This window comes from Kogia breviceps, chromosome 9 (assembly GCF_026419965.1).
Source record: "Kogia breviceps isolate mKogBre1 chromosome 9, mKogBre1 haplotype 1, whole genome shotgun sequence".
In the NCBI taxonomy this organism is placed as follows: domain Eukaryota; kingdom Metazoa; phylum Chordata; class Mammalia; order Artiodactyla; family Physeteridae; genus Kogia; species Kogia breviceps.
Window position 1 is genome coordinate 114,900,931 of NC_081318.1, and position 15,729 is coordinate 114,916,659.

Here is a 15,729-nt window from a genome sequence, read left to right on the forward strand (position 1 = left end):
TAAACCTATATTCCCAGAAAAAAAGTGAATTTAAGACAAAAAAAGAAACCCTACAAGTTTGGTAAGAGCTAGAGAGGAGCTTAGACCCCGGGTGGTTCCCCTCCTCCCTCACAGGCAAGGCAGGGGAACCCAGGAGGACAAAAGACCCAGCCTGAGCCTGCAGCCTGGGCTTCTTCTGCACAGCCTCGGCCCCAATGTTTCGGGCCTGCCGACAGGGGCACCTTCCTCCAGCTAAGTGTGGACTCAGAGGTGTATCTGAGAGTCTCTAAGACAACCAAGATTTCTCCTGCGTTTCCTAAGCTGCACAATGACTCTTCCAGGTCCCGAGTCACTGATAACCAGCTCTGAGGTGGACCCAGCTGTCCCTGCGTCCCACGCACTCCTCTGGGTGGTGCCATCCTCCTTCCGGTGAGACAAGGGAGCCTGGACCAATGACCCCCGCTCCCAGGGGACAGCCCAGGCCATGCCACCAGCTCCCGGGGCCAGTGCAGGAAGGGTGAGCTGGCCCGAACGATGGGACAGCTAGCAGCCACGTACCAACACGGAGCACGAAGTCGTTGTAAGACTGGTAGTTGATCTCATCCAGGACGTCGAACATCTCAATGGCAAAATCTGCCAACGTGCTGAGGTGGGAGGAGATGGACTTCTTAGCCTGGACGTGAGCAGACACGGGTTATTACGTTCGACGGGTGCAAGGGTAGAGGGGCCAGGGACACTCAGCCAGTGACCTGCGGGGGTGGGCGGACCAGCCTGTACCCGTCACATATCAGGGACCTGATCAGCACGTCAACAATGCAGCAGCCCCGCTGGCCGGGCCTGGGGCTGACCGGGTGGCACCTTACAGCTGCCCTAGTGTGTGTTTATAATCCCATCCTACAGGTAAGAGACTGAAACAGAGGAGGAACATTATTGCCCAGGCTCTCAGCTCCTGAGGGCAGAGACTGAGGCCATCTGAGCCCAGGCAGAGCCCTTCCTCAGGAATGGGGGCGCAGGGAACCCTGTGGTGGGAGACCAGATGTCTCACTGCTCAGACAATGCTGCCACCGGCCCATCGGAAACAAGCAAAGCAAGGTGAGTGGAGTGGGTCTCAGTCAACGCTCACCCAGCAGAGAGCAGTTCCAGCCCTCCTTCCTCACACTGAGACCGTCTCTTTCATTGTGTTGTGTTGAAAGAGCCTCTCTTTTGTGAAAACGCAACTGTAAATTTTTTTCCTTTTTCTAATGATATCAAGGTTACTTGCTTTTCTTTTTTTAGGAATATTTTCATAGTCTGCAAAGTTGGGGAACTAATGTTTTTTAAAAAAAAAAAATTTAACTGACAATTTTTTTTAGAACAGTTTTAGGTTTACAGGTAAATTGAGCAGGTAAGTATAGAGAGTTCCCATATACTACCCCCGTACCACCCCTCACACATACAGAGTTTCCCCTATTATTAACGTCTTGCTTTAGGGTATGGTATATTTGTTACCATTGAATGAACCTACGTTGATTCATTATTATTAACTAAAGTCCCCAGTTTACGTTAGGGTTCACTCTATGTGCTGTGTGTTCTATGGGTTTTAAAAAATGCAGAATTTCACGTATCCATAATTGTAGTAGAATACAGAATAGTTTCACCATCCTCTAAATCCCCCACCTATAGAAAACCTAGCTGGGTCTTGTTTTTCAGCCACTCTTGTTAGTTTCTGTTTTTTAATTGGTGTACTTAGACCATTCACATTTAAGGTGATTATTGATATAGTTAGATTAGCATCTACCATATGTATAACTGCTTTCTATTCATGACACTGTTTTTTTGTTTTGTTTTACATCTTCCTCTCTTTTTCTGCCTTTTTTTATAGGGGCAACCTGAGGACTTTATTCACAACCCTGAATTGGGAAAGGGGAACACTCAGTGGTGCCAGGCTGCCAGGATGGGGCCAGGGTGGTAGGGAGGGGGCAGGGCTGGAGGAAGTTCTTGTGCCCGGCCTTCCTTGGTGACCTTCCACAGTAGGTTGTGACTGCAGAGAACTGGCCCCTGACAAGAAAGCCTGCAGGCTGCTGTCCTAATCCGATGCAGAGGGCAAACTGAGGCCCGCAGTGGGGAGCCTGCCCATGGTCCCCGGCAGCCGGGGGCAGAGCCGGGGCCCGGTCCCCGAGCAGGGCGCACCTGTCAGCCTGCACTCACCTGGGTCCCGGCCGTGGGCGCCAGCCCCACAGCAGCCATGTACGTGCTACCGATGGTCTTGATCTTCTCCAGGTCCTTGTAAAAGTCTCTGTCCATGAGCTTTGTTTGAAACACAAAACTGTTAAACGTTACATAACATCTTATAAAAGTCACGCCGGTGTACAGCCGCCAGGAGCAACCGCACACAGGCATGTTCTGGAAAGCAACGTGTCTTCTTCATGTAGGCATGAGACAAGTTCTAGGGCTGAACTGAGAGACGCAGGCTTCAGGGGCTCCAGCAAAGGTACTTAAAAGAGGCGCCAAGGAGGAACCGTACAGAATACACCCCCGTCCTCCAGCAGCTGAGCTCACCACCACCCGGGCGGCAGACGGGCCCCAGTGAGGGAAGCAGGACTGGCGCAGACGGGAAGCCTGGCTTTGGAGGGTGCAGAGGTGCCCGCCCCCCAACCTGCAGGTGAAGCCGCTCACCTGAGCCTGACGTTCACAAGGCAGGGCACAGACGCCAGCACCCGCCCTCCCCATCCTAAGGCAAATTTCATTCCTCAACTGTCACCGTTGGTTGGGATTCCCAAAGAGACAAAAGGCACGTGCTCCCCCTGGCCCCCGTGCCATCCACAGAGCACGTGCTACATCGGTGGACACAACTCAGGACCCGGTTGGAGGAGGGGCACCGGGACGGCCCAGGCCCAAGGGGGTCAGGACTGTGGAGCGGCCCTTACCTCGTCAAAGTCGGCGATGATCTCGTTCAGGAGGCGCAGACACTCCACCCCCATGTTATTGCCATCCAGCTCGATGTAGAAGTCGTTGAAGTTGGGGATGGAGGCGAACATGACCCCCACCTGCGAGTACGACTGGTAGTACAGGTCCTGGGGGTCAAAGGTTGGGTCAGGCACTGAAGAGGCAGCCAGAGCAGCATTCAGGGCTGGTGCTGGGAGCAGGCCCCGCGGACCAGTCCTGAGGCGTGGCTGCCAGGACGCGCTGGCACCCCGTGCCACGCGAGGAGGGGGCTCGGAGGATCTCGGCCGACACAAGGTAATTCAGCTCACAGGTGGGTGCAGAGCCTCCAGCAAGCGGGGGAGGCACCAGGGAAGGATGCACTGTTCTGAGAAAACAACCAGCTCTGGATGCCCCCAGCCCAGCGGGATGAAAACACGAGCCCTGGAGCTATTTCGGGCCAAAGCCAGTCAAGCTAAGCCTGGGGGTTTGTGCCTTTAGGACCTAAAAACCCAGCCTGAGCCTCTTTACTCTTGAGTCAGCTTTTGTAAGCCCTGCTCTATGCTCTCTGGGTGGTTCCAGAGCTTTACTACAGTAGGTCGTGGCCTCCAGGACGTCCTGAGCAACCCAGACAGCTCTGAGCACACAGAAGGCAGTGAACCGCCAGCCCTACGGGTGGGTGAGGCAGTTTCTAGGGGGCCACCCAGGACGTGCAGGCCTTGCAACGGCGCTTCCCAACCTCGTGTGCAGCTTACTGAAGCCCACTCGCCTTCCTCGTGGGGACAGTGGATGCTGTGCTCTCTCCTAGGACCCAAGGTGCCCCTGGGCACCTGTCACCCCCATGGCCCAGGGGCCTCGGATGGTCTAGCCCCCCACCCTGCCCTTGCGGTGGCCAGAGGGGCCTCTCCACCTCGGTGCTCACCATGTTTCGGGGGTTGGACATGAGGAAGTGCTGGGCGACGTGGGCCGGCAGGAGGTTGAAGAGAATCCTCTTGTTGTCCAGCTTCACCCTCTCCATGTCGTCCCGCTCCTCCTCTGCCTGGGGAGGGGTCCTCCGTTAGCCACCGGCCCACCCACGCGTGCTTCCCTGCTCGCTCGGCTACCCGCCACGCGACAAGAGTCTCTCCTGGACCAGACTCTGGACGCTCTTCCCGCGTGGGCCCTGGCGTCGGGGCCCCCACGCGCATCTCGGCATCATCCCGTTTTTAGCGAGAGCCCTGCTTAGTCAGTTTAACCGGACACCCCATCCCTGGCATCTGATCACCCCAGATATCTGATCGCGCTCCTCGTCTCCGAGCCCCGCCAGGTGATGTCGGATCACCTTGGCCTGCTCTCAGCAGGACTCCTGTTAGGTCCGTTTAGCCGGAAGCCCCCTCACCCCGCAAGCCCCGCCCTCACCCCGGATGCCTCCTTTGGCAGTTCTCCATCCGCCGCCCCTCGCCCTGCCCCTTGGCTATAAAGCCCCGCTTGCCCACCCTCTATTGTGGGTCCAGCCCGCTCTCTCCCCCTCTTCAGCGGTCCCTACGCCTGACACAACAGCCCTGAAGAACGCCAGCCTTGCCCTCCTTAATGAGAGTTCTGAATCATCACACCTTTAACACATGCTTCTTCCTAATATCCAAGCTAAATGCCAAGCATGCCAACGGTCTACAGCAGGCTCACCTCCACGCCCCCTCCAGGAAGTGACTAGATGGACATTAGGGGCCCAGAGGATCCACGCAATTCTGGACTAGTCACCACCCGGATCCGCTGGAGCTTTCAAAGGACAGACAGTAAGGGGCCTAGCCCCAATTTCCAGGGTCTACCCGCAGCCATCTTCTGGGGACCAGAGGTCTGAAGCAGCCCTCCGTGGGGTACGTGCCAGGCCCCCAGCAGCCTCCGATGTCCCTCCAGAGCACCGCCGAGCTCACTGAGAATGCCCGGAGCCAGCGGTGGACCCTCCCTAAGCTCCCATGTCCTCTAGAGTCTCCTGGCTTTCAGCAGGACTCACATGTCTCTGGGAGGCGCTGAGACAAGCAAAAAGCTACAGGGGTGGGGGGGCGGGGCAGGCGCAGTGGAGCAGAGGGTAGAAGCCGGTGGGTCTGACTGGGGGGTGCAGCAGAGCAGATGGCAGGTGCGGTACGGGTCCCAGCCGGCTGGCCTCTTAGCTCCAGGGCCCGGAGAGACTAATGCAACCGGTGGTGAGGGCCCCACTCATCGGCCATCGTGAGGGCTCAAGAGGCGATGCTGGCAGAGTGCTGAGGGCAGCCCAAGGTCAGGTGCCAGCCCTCAGAAATGCAGGCCACCGGCATCACTGTCGGTCACTGTCCCCTGCTTCCACATCTGGCACCTGGCCATAGCCAGGGAAGGAGCTCAACTGGGGGGACATGACATCAGCATTACAGGGGCAACAAGCTCTTGAATGCAGTGACAATGTCACAGTCATGCTGTGTTGATGGCCTGCAGCCGCCACCAAAACCCACACCGTGGAGGGCAGCACACCCTGGTTCAAGTGGCCGGGTACCGGAGTTCCAATCACCTCGTCATAAAAGGAAACACCCATTCATAGAGGCACCATTCCTACTTATCAAGGGGTTAGGAGGGCGCGTGCTAGCTCGTAAGCCTCGAAGAGTGTCACCTATTTTGGGTGTTGTTATTATAATATAACAGTTGAAGTGGTCGGCGACACCCTGCTGGATTTCATGCAGTGATTCCACCAGTTAAAAGCAAGCATGTGAGGGCTTCCCTGGTGGCGCAGTGGTTAAGAATCCGCCTGCCGATGCAGGAGACACGGGTTCGTGCCCTGGTCCGGGAAGATCCCACATGCCGCGGAGCGGCTGGGCCCGTGAGCCGTGGCCGCTGAGCCTGCGCATCCGGAGCCTGTGCTCCGCAACGAGAGAGGCCACAACAGTGAGGCCCGCATACCACAAAAAAAAAAAAAAAAAAGCAAGCATGTGAGACCCCCGAAGGTGGATGTGAGGAGGCCTCAGGCCACAGCTGCCAGGAGGAAGGGGGCCCAACCCGGAGTCCCAGGCCTCCTCTAGGGCGATTTCTGGGAAAACAAGATGTGCGGTCCACAGCAGCCGTTAGTTATCAATGAGGCTGATGCACGATAGGTTTCATCCTGCTCCTTAAAGCGGGCAGACATGCTGCAGGTGAGGACAGGAGAAGGAGCCCAGGAGCCCCATGATCCGGCTCTGACAAGCATGGACCCTGCAGACAGGGGTGTGGCTGTGGACAGCGGCTGAGATGGGTATCGGCAGACACCGCCGCGCGGGGAAGAAAAGCCTCACAAGGGAAACGGGAACCTCTCCTAAGACACGTATAATTAATTTCCTGTTAACATGTGTGCACTGACACACAAAAGAAAGTTTTTTGAAAGATGAGATAAAGAGAAAGAAAATAATATTTTTTAAGTAGCAGGTTTTTAGAAATTAATGGCACAAAAAAATTTGCTGTTTCCAAAATATTAATGTTAACAGTATTTTAATGAATGCAGTGTAACTGAATACGTTTCAACTTTAAAAAAAATTTTGATTGATCACTTTGTGTATTGAAAAGCTTTCGTTCTAATTTTGGTTTATTTCAATTTATTTACAGTTAACTTAGATTTATGGGCTATCAGATTAGCCCTCTTTCTAAATAATCAACTATTTTTTAATCCATCCACGGATGTGAAGGTTTTTGTTGAAATTTGACTGATAAATGTCTATCTTCTTACAAACTAAGCAGAAGAAATTGGATTGTTATATTTTTCACAAATAAGATGAAAATCCACTGAAGTTCTCTTTTTGTAAGACTTTCCAACCAGCCAGGAAGTATTGGTAAGAAAGAGCTGTGGGTGATATACATTATTCTTTTTTTTTTTTTTTTTTGTGGTACGTGGGCCTCTCACTGTTGTGGCCTCTCCGGTTGCGGAGCGCAGGCTCCGGACGCGCAGGCTCAGCGGCCACGGCTCACGGGCCCAGCCGCTCCGCGGCACGTGGGATCTTCCCGGACCCGGGAACGAACCCGCGTCCCCTGCATCGGCAGGCGGACTCTCAACCACTGCGCCACCAGGGAAGCCCAATATACATTATTCTTGTCAACAAAATCACACGACAGAGACACATCCAACATCCATTTTCAAAATGTTTTCTCTACAGCACAGTTTCCTTAGTTATCAAAGGGGAAGAGGGGGGGGTATAAGTTAGGAGTTTGGGATTAACATATACACAGTACTATATATAAAATAGATAACCAACCTGAAACTAATACAACATGGTAAATCAACTATACTTCAACACAAAAATTAAAAATTAAATTTAAAAAGCACGTTCCTTCTCACGTGTCAAAAACCTGACCCCTGACTCTAGAGGACAGATTATGGGAGCTTACGTTTCAGAAAATAATTACCGGGGGGAACATCTTACAGACAGCTACACGGCATCTCAGAAGGGCACCCAGCCCGGGAGCATTATCCTTTGGTCAACAGAACAGAGCAAAACAAAACATAGCACAACCTGACAAGTCCCCACAGATGACCGGTGAGCCACTGTGCTCTGTGACTCTCGGTGTGACCCCTATGAGGTGCTGTGAAGCTTTCGGTCTAACCAACCAAACAAGCAGACCCTGACCCAGCAGCTGGAGTTAAGGACAGCTCGCTAAAAATGAGCAGTTGAGTGAGGGTGGCGCCGGCCTCGCTATGCCTGGGCAGTGATGTCCCTGCCTGTGTCCTAGGAGTGACATCTGGCCAGAGTGAGATCAGCCCAGCCAGCTCATTCTTCAGCGAGGAAAGCATGTTTCTTAATTTTCAGATTCGCTCACTATAAATAGAACTTCTGATGTTGTTACGCAGTGTTCCCCAGAGAAACAGAGACAATGGGGCAGATATAGATATACAGGAAGAGATTTATGATTAGGAGCTATGGCTCTCATGATTATGGAGGCTGAGAAGTCCCACCATCTGCTGTCTGCAAACTGGAGACCCAGCAGACCTGGTGGTGTAACTCCTGAAGGTCTGAGAACCAGGGGTGCTGAGGGCAGAGACGATGTCCAAGATTGTGCAGTCGTGCGAGAGGGGCTCCAATTCTCCCTTCCTCCACCTTTCTGTTCCATTCAGGCCTCCCTCAATGGATTGGATGAGACCCACCACATTAGGAGGGGGAATCTGTTCTACTGAATCCAGATTCAAATGCTAATCTCATCTAGAGATACCCTTCCAGACATAACGCAGAAAAACCTTTGGCCAAATAACTAGGGACCTCGTGATCCAGCCAGGTTCACATCATGATTATCTTCTTCGAAAACCCCACTGTGCTATCTCACTTGCCTTCTGGGGTACACGCACACCTCTTTGGGACGCCCAGGCTCTGAGAACCACCTCCTCCTGGGGAAGCACAGAGAGGGAAAGGACCTTTCCAAAGCACACAGAGCAGCTGAGACAATCAGTCCCCAGGTGAGAAGGACTTCATCTCTAACTCCTGAACTGAATCATTCCTAGTTGCCTCCCTTTGATAATTTAGTCTCACTTGAGGAAAAGGCACTCTGTGAGACATGTGCATCAACAACTGCATCAGCTGGGCAGGTGATCAATGATGCTGCTTGTCTCCATAGAGAGCGGCTGCCCTGCAGAGGGGACAACTGAGGAGATTCAGGGTGGACCAGGCTGGTCAGGCCACACGGGGCACAGGCATCCAGAGGAGCCCCCAACCCACTGGCAAGAGGGTGAAACACGAGGGGAGGTGGGGTCAGAGGAACAGAGATAAAGATGATAGCAGACTTATCGTTAAAAGCAACGCCAGACAAAAGGTGGCGGAACATCTTTAACGCACTGAAAAGAAAAAAAGATCATCAACTCAGAATCCTATACCCAGCAAAAGTATCTTTCAACCACGAAGGCAAAACGAAGAGTTTTTCAGACACGCAAGAGGTGAAAGAATTCATCGCCAACAGACTTGCAAGAAACATTAAAGTGGGCCCTTCAGGCAGAAGGAAAATGACAACAGACAGAAGCCTGGATCTGCACAGAGGAATGAAAGGCACCAGAAATCATAACTATGTGGGTAAACAAAAAATACTCTTTCTCATTTTAACATATCTTTAAAATAGACTTTAATGTTTATGATGGAAATGATAATATATTTGGGGGTTTATAATCTATGTACAAATAAAATCTATGATGATGCCAATGGCAAAATCCCCAGGATGGAAGAAACCGATGTACATACTGTTGTTATGGTTCTTATACTATATGTGAGGTAGTATAATACCACTTGAAGACAAGCTATGATAAGTATCCATTAAAATAATACAACAAAGAGTTAGAGCTAATAAGAAAAGAGAGAGAGATCAAGTGGAATAATAGAAATATTTAATTAATCTAAAATAGAAAAAGAGGAAAATGAAAACAAAGAACAGATGGGACAAATAGGAAACAGCAACATGGAAGATTAAAGATTAAAATCCAACCACATCAATAATCACATTAATTGTAAATGGTCTGAACAGCTCAATTAAAAGGCAGAGATTTAGGAATTAGATTAAAAGGTAAGATCCAATTGTATGTTGCTTATATGAAATCCACTTTAAATAAAAAGATACAAATAGGTTAAAAGTAAAATGATGGAAAAACATATAACAAGAGAGCTGGATTACCTATATTAATATCAGACAAAGCAGACTGCAGAGCCAAGCATATTACCTGGGAAAAGAAGGTCTGTTTTTTAGGGATCGATATTTATTTGGAGTTTTTGGTTTTAGCCCACGGGTATACAAGAGCGTCTTTTTTTTTGATCAGAGGAAAGAAGTTTCAATTTATCAAGAGAACATAATCCTAAACATTTATACACCTAATAACAGATCATCAAAATACATGAAACAAAAACTGATAGAACTGCAAGAAGTTCTATCCACAGTTGTAGTTAGAAATTCCAACACCATTCTCTCAAAACTTGATAGAATGACTAGAGAGAAAATCAGAACCTGACTTAACTGACATATATAAAACACCATCCAACAGCGACAGAACCTCTCCCTGGCTCACTCCTCCAAAATCTCCAAGACTCTATCAGGTATTATCCTTATAGGCTAATGTCACCAACTTGGGGGCTAGGTCAGGCCGTGGCCCTGCCACACGTGTGGAGAAAGGAGGCCTGGGAAGTGCCTGGAGGAGGTGCAGCAGGCCTCAGCTCAGCCCAACCACTGGGAACTGCATGTCTGAGCTCCCCCCGCCACCGAGTGCTGAGAATGGCAGCTGCACAAGCTCGGAATAGGCATTCACTGTAGAGAGAAAAATTTTATCATAATCAAAATTATAAGTGTCATCATGATTATCTACTGAGTTCAAAGAAAAAAATCACTGGAGCAAAGGCATTCCGATAGTTACAGATTAAGAGGTTGAGGAAGTCATCAGGAAGGAAAAGCCCATCTGTTTATTTAGGTTTATAGAACCAGCTGGGTCTCAATAAATAATTAACCCACTGAGTCTTTGGTCTGGCAATTTTGCAACAGTTTGAGGCACTCTGATGTACCTCTGCATGACATGCTTAACTATCCAGAGGGTAAATGGGCAAAGTCTAGAAATTTCCTTGTTTTGCTGTGTTTACAGGAAAGCGAGGCACTTCTTGTTACACATCCTTAGAAAAATATGTCAATGTGTTCCAAGTAGGCACCCCTTCCCCCATGACACAGAGGTTCTCTCCTGCACCGGACTCCCTGGAAAGCGGTCTACACGGTGGGGCCGGGTATGCAAGGGGTATCGCTGGCAGAGGACCCCGGGGCAGGGTCAACCACTGGACTTAATAACATTTAAGGGGACACCGATGCCAAGAACAGCTCTTGCCAATCCAGATGAGAGAAACTGCCTGCCTGGGGGAAGGGGTCCCCCCGGCTGGGGGAGCCAAACAGCCAGGGCCTCAATCCCACTCTCTGAGCGTGAGGTCCAGAACGGGCACCCAGTCGACGAGTGGGAAACCCCATCTCCCACACCCCCGAGCCGGTCCAGCTCTTCCTGGCTCATCCTAAGCCCGTTCTTCTCTAGCTCTGAGTAGCTACTCATAACTGAAAGGTCTTAAACCAGAGGGCCCAGCCGACGGCGTGTACATACATCTCGGGGACCAGCCAGCCTGGTCACCCTGGATACCCAGCCAGAGAAGGATCAGTGGCACAGCCTACCACAAAGAGGCCGTCCTCCCCTACCTGGCACGGCTTTGGCAAACTGCAGCAGCCAGATCCCCTTTCCAGGAATGGTGTGCGCTGGCCTCTTCCCCTGGCATCTGTGCTGACCCAGGACCCACCCGGAGGGCTCTACCTACAGGCCCCCTTGCCGCTGGCTTGTGGTTGGGCTTGGCCAGTGCGAATATCAGCAGGGGCTGGGGGGGGGGGAGGAGAGCGTGGCTGGGTCCCTCCCAGCACGGGCACTGTGGGCTGGCTGTGTCCCTTGGCTGAAGGTCGTGAATCCTGTCTGGTGGCCCAAAGTGTCCCAGGTTCTGAGGACCCCTTCCACTGTGGTCTGCGATGGGGACCCTCCACTGTGGTGCCCTGGGCACTGCACCAGCCTGGGGTTATCCTATCCCTGCCCCACCTTTCAGATGGTCCAAGTGCCATTAGCTCTCTTGATCTCACTGGTCTGGAGCGTGCCCTCTGCCCTCTGCCCTGAGTGATACATGCCTGAGACCACACCTACCTCTACTGCAACCCCCTCGCCTGATGGCCAACCATGCCCGGGCTCTACAGGGCCACTTCCAAGTTGCCCCCTGGTGGCCCCTGTTGACTGTGGGGTCCCCCCCTCCGGGGTGCCTCCCCTGCCCCTGTTCCATCACACTCCATCGCCAGGCTACCTTCCAGAGACAGGGATGGGATCCTGCCACCCTGGCTTTGGGGCCAGCGGTCAGCCCTGCCCACAGAGAAGTGGGGGGGGGCTCTGATCCCTCAGTGGTCTCCCCGCCACCCTTTCTCCCTGGGGTCTCTGTGGAGGTCCCCCTCCTGCCACACACAAACCTTGTCCCCTTTCCTCAACACCAGCCCCTCACCCTCCCACGGTTGCGTCTCAGGCGTCCAAGAGGCCCAGGCCCTTCCCAGAAGCCTGGCTGGGCATCGTGTGCACATGTCAGTGGGGCTGCGGCCTGGATCTGGCACCGGTGAAGGCGGCAGCCTGAGCCCCCCGAGGAGGGGGGTGGGCCAGAATCAGGTGGATTCCCACCCTTACGCCCTCCCCGGGGGCCCTGCCCGAGCTGCACAGGAACTGGGGCCAGTACTCTCCAGACAGCCGACCTGGGGGGGGTCCCTGCCTGTGGAGAGGGAGCCGAGGGGCTCAGATCTCAGCGGCCTCCTGTCCACCTGGAATCCAGAATCCAGGTACGGAGTGAAGACAGGGCTGGGCCACAGGCGCCTGCGAATCAGGGGTCTGTCCCAGCAAGGGCTGGCCCGGGGCCCCCACTGGCCGCACACAGGGAGTCAGTGTGTCCAGAACAGGCACTGACTTAGGAGTACAGGCTGAAGAATAAAGAAACAGGCAAATCCACAGGGACAGAAAGTAGATGAGTGGTGGCTCAGGGCTGGGGGGTAGCTTAGAAATGGGGAGCGACCGCTAGTGGTTATGGGGGTTCCTCGGGCCGCATAAAAATGCACTAAAACTGACTGTGGTGTTGGTTGCATAACGCTGTGGATACACTGAAAACCACTGAATTGTACACTTTATGTGGGTGCGTGAACCGTGTGGGATGTGAATTACATCTCAGTAAAGCTGCTGTATCAAATGGAATAAATAAGCCACGCTTTTCACCCAGCATATCCGTGTGTGCACAGATACACACACACACACACGCACATTTTCTTTCTTCTGTTTACCCAGAGTAATGGAATAATTCGTCACGATCTTGAATACAAACTGCCCTGATGTGCAGATAGCAACCTGCTAAAGTAGCATCTGTCTTTTCCAGGTTAATGAAACTGGAGGGTGAACAGTAGTTTCCACTGGAGTGGCCACTGCCTTCTGCCCCCATCACAGCCAGCCCTCCCATGCCCCCTCCTTCCCATGGGGAGAACGCCCAGCAGTGGCTCCGGAGAGAGCCCAGTAGGGCCTAGAGCCCGTCAGACGTACCACGGTGTCAGCACCTACTGTGTGCCAAGCCCCCTGGGAAGGGAACTGCAACCATTCCCCACCGCAATGGCTAATTGTACGTGTCAACTTGACTGGGCCACAGGGCGCCCGGACGGCTGGCGAGCATCTCCTCTGAGTGTGTCTGACGGAGAGATTAGCTCTGAATAGCTGGACCGCTATCGCCCGCTCCAATGTGGGTGGGCCTCGTCCAATCCCCTGGGGCCTGAAGAGAAGGAAATGGCGGAGGAGGGGCTCTCCGCTCTCAGCCTGAGCTGGGGCGTCCATCTTCCCCCTACGCCGGACATCAGCGCTCCTGGTTTCTGACCTCGGGACTCGGACTGGACTACACACAGCCCAGCACTCCTGTTCTCTCACGGCAGGTGGCAGATGGCGGGACTTCTCAGCCTCCGTAACCTCGCAGGCCAATCCCGGGAACTAACCTCCTCTCTGCAGAACCCAACCAAAACACTCCCACGCGGGATTAGGGTCCTCACTCCATTCTACTGCAGACCGGGGACCCCAAGTGGAGTTCTGGGATTCCCGAGGAGGACCGCCTAACTCTAGGCCCACCTCCTGCCCACCCGACACAGCTGACCAGGGAGGGCCTCAGCCACTGACCTCCTGCCTATTCCACCGCAGGACACGGACAGGCGGCATCCGTCTTCCTGAAGCAAGGATGTGGGCAGGCAGAAAAAGAGGAGCCTGGGCCCCCCAGCAGGCGTGTCTGAGCCTGTCCTGCTGCGGGGAGAGTGTGGGGTGACGGCAGGGTGCACCCAGACATCTGGCTCAGAGCCACGTGGCTCTGGGCTGGGACCTTGGCTGCACACAGGATCCCTGGTACGCGGACGCTCTCACCCACCGCAGACCTGCTGGGACCTCCAGTCATTCCACCTCTGGCCCTGGGCACGTCACGTCCATGTCTGAGCCCCGTCTGTAATCCCACCTCCTGGGCAGGGCTGCTGTGAGGACTGGACAGAGTGAACTCCCTCGGACAGCCAAGGGCTGCTTCTTCATGTGCCAGAATGATAAGACTCTCCTGCGGCCTCTCTTCTACCGCACACCTGCCTCCCCACTTTAAGATGAGGAAACCAAGGGGAAGCAATTTGTTCGGAGCCAAGAAGTATGCAAGTTACACAGATGGAGTTTGACAGCTGGACCAGAAAGCTGGAAGGCCTTGGTTCCCAGAGTCGGGGACACAGAGCAGGTGACAAGGGGACAAGGAGCAGGTAATGAGGGGGCTCGGAGACACACCACACCACGCATGACCTGGGCTGGGCCCAGAAGTGGCCCTGGGTATGCCCGGTGCGCCTGCGCTCTGGCTCCCAGGCAGGGGAGCAGGTTGAACTCGGGGGGTCATCTCCTGACACCGCGGCTCAGGGCCAAGGACAGCTCACAGGTCTGCTACTCCTCCACCCCTCTCCCTCTCCCTCTCGTTTCAGAATTCCCCAGTATGCACTGTAAAAACATCAGGTCCTGGCCCCCAACCACAGACCTAAATCTGGAGCGGGCCACTCGAGATTCGGCATCTCCAGGAATTTTCCACCACCTTCATGAGACCTGCTGTCACGTCCAGCCAGCGGAGGCTGAGCCCCTCTGCACCGTAACCCCCCTGCCAGCACGCCTTTGCTCACTGCTGGCAAAGCAGCCGAACTCTGACCGTCACACAGGCTCATCAGACAGCCCCCACCTGCCCGCCTGCCTGCCTTCCTGCTCCTTGGCCCCAACAGCGCCATCCACAGAGCCGCCGGCGTCCAGCCGGGAGCCCCCGCCTGACACCTCTCCCAAGGGCCCCCCCGCCGCCCCAAGGAAGCAGAGGGGCTCCTCTTGCCTGTGCGGCCCACAGGTAGTCCAGCCGCAGCTTGACGTCCACCTGCCGGGCGTGCAGGGCCAGCGTGCACGAGAACAGGAGAATGGCCATGATGGGCTCAAAGCTGCGGCCCGAGACGGCGTCGCCCCTTGGGGAAGAAATGGAAGGAAACCCACGTCAATGTCCAGGGTGCAAGGCCGCTCCCCAAAGGCCCCTCGGACACGACACCCCCAGCGGCGCCCGGGACGGACCCGGGCAGAGAGCCACATCCCTGGAGAAACCCGAGGACTGGCTGGAACGTGGGTCCAAGTGAAGAAAAGGAGAAGCCCTGGCATCGGCAAGCTTCTGTTCAGCGACTCGGAACACAGGGCCCCTCGCGTGGACGCAGGCGACGCCCGGCCACCGGCTCTAGCGGGAACAGCGTACCTACCCCACGGCCTTCGTGTACCCGCCGAGCTCCAGGACGAGGATGTAGGAGGTGGTAAGCACGGCGAGCAGGATCATTTTTGGCAAGGAGGAGACCCGCAGAAATACAGCCAGCGGGAGGGTGCCCACGAGGCCACACAGCAGGGCGTGGGGCGCAGACTCGCAGGGCGGGGCGGGCAGCACGCGGTCCCGGCGCCCAGACGACAGGACCACCAGGGACCCGTTGGGACTGGAGCTCCAGGCCCAAGGCATGCAGCCCACCTGGAGGGGGGACAGAGAACCGAGGAGCGTGTGAGGAGCCCCATTCAGGACACTCACGTGCCCTGCTCCCAGCCCCCTAGGGCCTCCCGCTCCGACCAGCTCCCCGAGTGCCATCAGCCGGGCCTTCCAGACTCCTGACTACCCAGCAGGCAGCAGGCTCCCCAGGGCCTGGGGGCATGAGACCCTTACCATCCTCCCAAACCACTCAGCTCCATCCTGTCCCTCCCCCCACCCCCTCCTTCCTGTTTCTCTGCCCAAGCTTCATCCTCTGTGCACTGTGAAGGCTGGGTCTCCA

The 15,729-nt window shown here is 54.5% G+C and overlaps 1 protein-coding gene across 2 annotated transcripts in view; it reads right to left on the bottom strand.

The window, feature by feature from the left end:
- The window catches only part of ADCY1 (adenylate cyclase 1), a 110,659-nt gene that overhangs the window by 8,677 nt on the left and 86,253 nt on the right, over positions 1–15,729 (bottom strand). For both annotated transcript variants that reach the window (XM_067043007.1, XM_059073611.2), the window contains 6 exons: positions 15,178–15,434; positions 14,769–14,895; positions 3,803–3,919; positions 2,886–3,032; positions 2,167–2,265; positions 538–652 (listed from right to left, as the gene is read on the bottom strand). In XM_067043007.1, the coding sequence (XP_066899108.1) occupies positions 538–652; positions 2,167–2,265; positions 2,886–3,032; positions 3,803–3,919; positions 14,769–14,895; positions 15,178–15,434 (862 nt within the window). The remainder of the gene's footprint in view (positions 1–537; positions 653–2,166; positions 2,266–2,885; positions 3,033–3,802; positions 3,920–14,768; positions 14,896–15,177; positions 15,435–15,729) is intronic.